Below are 8,014 nucleotides of genomic sequence, written 5' to 3'. Positions count from 1 at the left end.
ATCTTGTTAAGCGCACAGATCCTGTGTCTATTCTGCAGAATGATATCGCAAGGAGTATGTCGCAAGTGAACTCGGTAACTAGGTGCATGGTACAAGTACACATATCCAGTGCACAAGAAGACATATTCAGCGCACTAACATGACTGAAGACGCCATCCAGTGTTTCTGAAAGCACTGACACAGTTTCTGGAGAAGCTGACAAATAGGAAGGCGACGGGAAATATTGTCATGCTTTTCCAAAGATTATGTCCAATAGCTCCGACCTTTTATGATTTAGTGGCCAAGAGCATTACCGTTTGGAGAAACACTACCCAGCCCAGTTCATATGTTCACTCTCAATCTGAGCAGTACACAGTCGGTACCAGCCGCTAGTCACTAGTAGAGTTCCATGTCTGCTCGCAATCCGAGACTGACAGCAAGCTGCCACCATGGAACTTTGCCACCATCAGCTGCTGGTCACTGTCTTAGCCAAGTCTGAATATTGTCGACTTGGCACCTTTCCACCGTCGGGCCACTCACTGGAAGAGTACCGTCTGCTGACGCCTGCCTTCCTGGTGGGCCATGCGTTCGAGTCTGGGCCACCTATTTGCCCAGTCACCACCACCTGTTCAGGCACACTGTCGCTGTTCATCATCCTGTACAGGTATTCACTATTGCTGTTCACCATCCAGTGCAGGCTTATGCCATCATCCCAGGCATGCCAGAGGCTGGTGTTTGACTCCACCTATTACACTGTATGTTCTCTCAAGCTGCAGAAGCAGGTCCACAGCCGTGACCACTTTCCTCTGTCCACCATTGGTAGCGTCCACCCCACGTCAGTGCCTCTGTCGCCACTGTGCTGAGTACAGCACCCAGCTATAAGCTGTGATATTCCAATATTTTCGTGTAGTGTGGGAGCAGACGACATTGTGCTGATCAAAACATCAATTTAACTGAAAGTATTAGCCATCTGAAGATGGGCATTGTAGCCCTCACCAGGCATATACCATCATTCCAGCCATGCCGGAGGCTGCTGTTTGACTCCACCTGTCCCAATGTATGCTCTACCAAGCTGCAGAAGCAAGTCCACGGCTGTGGCCACTTTCCTCTGTCCACCACTGGTAGCCTCCACCTCGCATCAGTGCGTCTGTCGGTACTGTGGTGAGCACAGCAGCCAGCCATAAGCTGCGATATTCATATATTTTCGTGTAGTATCGAAGCAGATGACATGCTGCTGATCAAAAGATCTATATAACTGAAAATATTAGTCATATGAAGATGGGAATGATCTACATCTACTTACACACTCTGCAATCCACCATACGGAGGGTATCTCGTACCACAACTAGCATCTTCTCTCCCTGTTCCACTCCCAAACAGAACGAGGGAAAAATGACTGCTTATATGCCTCTGTACGATCCCTAATCTCTCTTATCTTATCTTTGTGGTCTTTCCACGAAATGTTAAGTTGGCAGCAGTAAAATTGTACTGCAGTCAGCCTCAAATGCTGGTTCTCTAAATTTCCTCAGTAGCGATTCACGAAAAGAACGCCTCCTTTCCTCTAGAGCAGGGCTTCCCAACCTTTTCAGCTGGTGGACCCCTTCTTCAGTCGAAAATCCATGGCGGGCCCCTAGTCAGTCAAGAGCATAGTAACTTATAAATTTCAGAGCGAAACCCAAGGGAACTGAAAGCTTCTTAATACAAGTTCCATGTTCCCAATGACCCCCTCCCCCTCCCGCCCCCCCTCCCCCGAAGTATCAATAGTCTTTGGTTTAGAGATGAATGAAAACAACTTGAAAGTCAAAAACCGACTTATGAAATAGGTAGCGCACTGACAAAGCAAGTTTAACATTCTATGATGCCTGGGACCGCATACGTACCAGCGAGCTCTGTGATTGGTCGACAAAGCTCGCTCCTCGCATTCGTAAAAGGTTTCAGCGCGTCTACCGCCGTGAGCCGGCGCACAAACGACCCCCGTATTGTTGCGAAACAATCAGAGAAGCCGCATTCTCCAGCACTAAACTGTGTATGCGTTCTCACTTAGGAACCGCAAAGGCTGCTTGGGAATACGTCCTGAAGTAAAAGTACACATGTTTTTCACACGAAAAAAAAGTGTTGAATTTGATTTTCACATTTTATTCAATAATTTTATTCATTATTTTACGCGAATAGGTGAAGGGAGGCCGCGGACCCCCTAGAAACAGCAGGCGGACCCTTTAGGGGTCCGCGGGCCACACGTTGGGAAGCCCTGCTCTAGAGACTTCCACCCGAGTTTTATAAGCGGTCTCCTTTACAGATGAACCAAATCTTCCCAAAATTCAACCAATGAACCGAAGACGACTATCCGCCTTCCCCACAACTGCCATCACATGCTTGTCCCACTTCATATCGCTCTGCAATGTTACGCCCAAATATTTAATCGACGTGACTGTATCAAGCGCTACACTACTAATGGAGTTTTCAAACATTACGTGATTCTTTTTCCTATTCGTCTGCATTAATTTACATTTATCTATATTTAGAGTTAGCTGCCATTCTTTACACCAATCACAAATCCTGTCCAAGTCATCTTGTATCCTCCTACAGTCACTCAACGACGACACCTTCCCGTACACCACAGCATCATCAGCAAACAGCCGCACATGATAGCCAGAAACCGGTTATGGCACTAAAATAAAACATCTAAAAAGTGTTTGACGCTGGCTGTGTCATTCATTAAATACACTACTGGCCATTAAAATTGCTACACTACGAAGATGTCGTGCTACAGATGCGAAATTTAACCGACAGGAAGAAGATGCTGTAAATTGCAAATGATTAGCTTTTCAGAGGATTGACACAGGGCTGGCGCCGGTGGCGACACCTACAACGTGCTGACATGAGAAAGTTTCCAACCGATTTCTCATACACAAAGAGCAGTTGACCGGCGTTGCCTGGTGAAACGTTGTTGTGATGCCTCGTTAAGGAGGAGAAATGCGTACCATCACGTATACAACATTGATCAAGGTCGGATGTAGCCTATGGCGATTGCGGTTTATCGTATCGCGACACTGCTGCTCGCGTTGGTCGAGATCCAATAACTGTTAGCAGAATATGGAATCGGCGGGTTCAGGAGGGTAATACGGAACGCCGTGCTGGATCCCAACGGCCTCGTATCACTAGGAGCCGATATGACACGCATCTTATCCGCATGGCTGTAACGGATCGTGCAGCCACGTCTCGATCCCTGAGTCAACAGATGGGGACGTTTGCAAGGCAACAACCATCTGCACGAACAGCTCGACGACGTTGTTTTCGAGTGAATCCAGGTTCTGTTTACAGCATCATGATGGTCGCATCCGTGTTTGGCGACATCGCGGTGAACGCACATTGGAAGCGTGTATTCGTCATCGCCATACTGGCTTATCACCCTGCGTGATGGTATGGGGTGCCATTGGTTACACGTCTCGGTCACCTCTTGTTCACATTGACGGCACTTTGAACACTGGACGTTACATTTCAGATGTGTTGCGACCTGTGGCTCTAACCTTCATTCGATCCCTGCGAAACCCTACATTTCAGCAGGATAATGCACGACCGCATGTTGCAGGTCCTGTACGGGCCTTTCTGAATACAGAAAATGTTCGACTGCTGCCCTGGCCAGCACAGCACATTCTCCAGATCTCTCACCAATGGAAAACGTCTGGGCAATGATAGCCGAGCAACTGGCTTGTCACAATACGCTAGTCACTACCCTTGATGAACTGTGGTATCGTATTGAAGCTGAATGGGCAGCTGTACCTGTATATGCCATCCAAGCTCTGTTTGACTCAATGCCCAGGCGTATCAAGGCCGTTATTACGGCCAGAGGTGGTTGTTCTGGGTACTGATTTCTCAGGATCTATGCACCCAAACTGCGTGAAAATGTAATCACATGTCAGTTCTAGTATAATATATTTGTCCAACGAATACCCGTTTATCATCTGCATTTCTTCTTGGTGTAGCAATTTTAATGACCAGTAGTGTATCATTAATGGCCACGGAATTCACAAAATCCGGCATGGATATTATTAAAAATAAAATTTTGTTATTTGTCATCCTTTGGGTGTTGCAATTTTAATAGCTAGTTGTGTGATATGGTATGTTTTTATGACATGAAATGGAAAGAGGACCGAGAGCCGTGCCTCCGCAGAATTAAGGCAGTGAAATGGTGCACTTGATGCTCGAGAAATGTTTCGTACAAGCAATGTTACATGCTGTGGAAGGTCTGACAGCTGCTCTTTCGTTTTCACGTGGCAGAGTAACTTATTTCGCGACTCGAGAGCCGCGTGTTCCTGACGCCAGAGTAATTTTCCCAGCAAGGAAGCAGTGACAGCGAGGGTTTCGCTGCGAGCGTCGTTCCGACAGTCGCGCCGCGCGCACAGCGCGCAAGCCGGCCAACGGGCAAGGCGCGCCCCCTCTTGTGCAGATCTCCCAGGAGGGAAGCGCCGCGGCGGGTCTGCGGTGCGCGAAAAATATGGCGGCGGCGGCGGCGGCGGCGGTGGCGGCGGCGAGGAGTGACGAGCTCTGACGCCGCCGGCGGCGCGGCCTTCTGGCCGTGACGTGGTTCGGTTCCTCCCAAGGAGCGCAGCGCAGCGCAGCCCTCCCCCCCCCCCCCCCCCCTGCCGCCGCGGCAGCCTCCGACGCCGGCGTTCACGCGCCACTGGTCCTACAAAGGCGGCCTCCGGCCGGTCTTAGGGCGCGCGCAGCTTAATACGGACCGGCCCGGCGCGGCCCGACTTGAGATAAAAGAGCCAGCCAGCCGGGCACAGCCCCGGGGCCGCAAGCCCTTTTGTAGCAACTCAATCCGCCGTCACCGCCGCCGCTGCTGGAATTAGTCGGTGTTAGCGGCTGCTCTCTGCCAGCAGCGGCGCACAGTCGACCCTCCCGCCAGATAACTTGCAAACTACGCGCTGCTTCTTTGCCGCGCCCGAGGAGTCGCGCGCCAGATCCGACGCCGCCAGCGCCGTCCTGCCAACTCTCGTGCAAGAAACAGAGACAAAGAGAGAAAGAGAGAAAGAGAGAGAGAGAGAGAGTTCGGCAATGACTTCGCTTCGTCTCGTGTGCAAAGTATCCGTCGAAAGCTGCTGCCTGCGACGATGTGGACAGAGCAGGCGGAACCGCTAGTTTCCTACTCTGTCGCCGCGACCCCGTAAAGTGGGCGCGCCGCAAGTCTCTGGAACGCCGCTTGTTTCTTTGAAGGCGAATAAATGAGCGAAGCAATTCCTCCGAGGCTGCGGCACAAAGGGCGACACGGAGGAGATGAGCAGCGGCAGCAGCCGAACAGGTTGCGAGGCGAAACCGCGCCGCGGCAGTCGCAGTGAGGAGGCGGTTTCGTAAAAGATGGTCGACTTCGTTTGCAAGTCAGATTCCCGCTCGCTGCTGATGGCTGCTGTATATTTATAACGCGGAATTCAGGCAGTGTTTCCCTCTTCCGTCGACTTGTCTTTGACAACTTGTGTGTACTACCAGTTCGCTTTGTGTTTTCTTACTTCAGACGGAACGGATTTGACTTCCGCCGTGCGACAGTCTTCATTATGCTTGCAGACGCAACGAAAGAAAAGTCACGGCTTGTTAAGCCAGCGTACGCATAATTTGACTTAATTAGTGAATGTTAGAGAGAGTTCGGTTCCGTCCCGCAATTATGTGATGGGAGCGAGACAATTCTGTTTTAAGAAACAGTTCAACTTATTTCAATTTTCTGACACACCTACGCTTACAGCGAGCCCATGACTAAGGCTGAAACTTTATGCTTAAACTTGATTACTGGAAACCGTGTGAGATAAAACCTCTCTCTACCAGTATCAAATCAAGTACTTTTAAATTCCGATTATAGCACCGCCATCATATTCTGGTCTACAGAACTGCATTAGCTATTGTACTTTTGAATACGAACATCAGTTGTGCAAGTTACTTTTAAAGTGTGTGATTCCAGTTACACTAATCTGAATCTGACTATATGTAAATTAAATTAAATACAAATAAAATAAGGATATAAGATGAACATCAACAAAAGCAAAACGAGGATAATGGAATGTATTCGAATTAAATCGGGTGTTGCTTATGCAATACGATGCGCCAGAACCATACACCGAACATAGTGCTCTTCTCTGTCGGTAGTGCCACTTGTCGGTCCGGAGCCCGATCTTGTTGCGACCACGCTTTCTCGTAACCACATCTGCTAGAAATTATGTACAGTGTCTCCATTCCTGCAAGTATTTCTTCAATATCTCAGAAGGAACATCCAGCCCTATTACGCTACCTCGTACAAACTCAGTGAGGTGCTGATAATGACCTCTTTTACGCGTTACCGGTAGTCTTGACTAACATCAACTCACCACGTTCAATCTCAGAGGTAAAAGTTACAGCGTGTATTTAAAACAATCCTGATTTGCATCCGCATACTGGCGCCGCTAGCACCACTCTTATGCGACTGGCGCGAAATATAAATAGACATCGTCTTTCACATGCAGAAACAGGACTACCAGCTTTCATTTATCTCGCACAACCCGTTCTTGGTGCTGTGATGTTTTTCATCAGTGTAATGCTTAACTTACGTAGAATTTACTCTTTTCCTTTCTGATGAAACGCTTTTTACTGAATGTGGAGCGTGAAGAATAATAATTAATATTCTGATAACATCACTGATAATTCGCGCTGAGTACCGAAACGTAAATATTGTTACACACTATGTAATCTTTACTTGGCTAGCGCTTGCAGCAAATAAAAATGTAATGTAAGTTATCTTTTCCCAAAAGTGTCATCTCCCTGTAAAACCATTTCAAAAATGCAGCCTCTATATTCAATCACTCCAAGCATCTCAAGTAAAATTCATTCTCAAGTCCGTCGTCGAAGCTTCTCACTCAGCGGCGATTCAATACTCTCTCTTCACCCGACTCACTCACTCGCTCGAGCTCTAGTAATAACACAACCACTAGTAGGCAAAGGACCTACGTATCACTCATGTTTTCAGGCATCCAAAGACGCTCGTAGTGACAAACGTTTCAAACAAACTGCCATTTATTATGACAGGTACACCTTACACAGTGTGTTTGACAAGAAAATTGATATACATTCCCACCGTAAATAACCTTACAATGCCAAATAAAGAAAAACCGTTTACAGAAACATAAAATAGTTATCGTTTCAACACTAGTCCAGGCATCCCAAGGAAGATCAGAGGACTTATCCAAACAACAGATGTGCACTAAGCTGCTATAAATCAGCAGTAGTGGATTTTTTTTGTTTACTACCTTCTGCGCGCATATACATGTAAGTTGCTAGGCAGATGAATGTTTCTCACAAGGGTCTTATTTGTAACGTATTTTAATATATACCTATATCGCGGTTAAGTTAAAATTACACGTTCCGTAGCAGTAGTCAACACGATTTGTGAAGACCACTGTGATACTGTGGTATTTAAGAGGTGGGAACAAAAGAGGGGGAAGATAGAGGCGGGTAGAAACTGGCAGATTTACTGCTATATCTGGTCCACCCACATTAATGTCACACCATCTATGTTCGACGTCAAAGTGCAATAACCACTCACAGACGACAGGTGGCAGCGCTAGTAATGGGAGGGATATATTAAGTGTGTCGGGTGACGTGGTGAACGGTGCAGTCACTGGCGTAACGGCGATTTAACTGACGTCCATAAGGACATGATCACTGCCTTTTGGGCCAGCGAGTTGGGGGGGGGGGGGGGGGCAGTATTTTATAAGCTGTTCGCGTGCCGCCATGGTTAAAGTACACCGTGGATGGCAAAATGGCGCTGTGCAAAACTGGTACTGAGGCAACTGTGGTGCACCATGGGCCATAGCTGATTGTGGTTAACGACGGCTGCGAAAATGTGTACAAGCGAACAGACGTGCAACTGTTGAACGGTACAGTCACTGTCCAGATGAACCAAGGGGCTACCAACAGTGTCTCCTCAACCAACCTTCAGCGAACATTGATGTGGGTGGGCCCCACAGCAGGTATCTGATTCATGCTCCCATGCTGTTCATCAGCAACGAAG

General features: G+C 48.0%; 1 protein-coding gene across 1 annotated transcript in view; it reads right to left on the bottom strand.

The window, feature by feature from the left end:
* Positions 1-4,841: 4,841 nt before the first annotated feature.
* The window catches only part of LOC124613594, a 39,078-nt gene continuing 35,905 nt past the window's right edge, over positions 4,842-8,014 (bottom strand). The window contains exon 4 of the mRNA XM_047142310.1: positions 4,842-4,977. Coding sequence (XP_046998266.1) covers positions 4,842-4,977 — 136 coding nt within the window. The remainder of the gene's footprint in view (positions 4,978-8,014) is intronic.

Source organism: Schistocerca americana, chromosome 4 (genome assembly GCF_021461395.2).
Source record: "Schistocerca americana isolate TAMUIC-IGC-003095 chromosome 4, iqSchAmer2.1, whole genome shotgun sequence".
Classification (NCBI taxonomy): domain Eukaryota; kingdom Metazoa; phylum Arthropoda; class Insecta; order Orthoptera; family Acrididae; genus Schistocerca; species Schistocerca americana.
The sequence above is the reverse complement of the archived record's forward strand: the minus strand, read 5'-3'. Positions and strand labels throughout refer to the sequence as shown.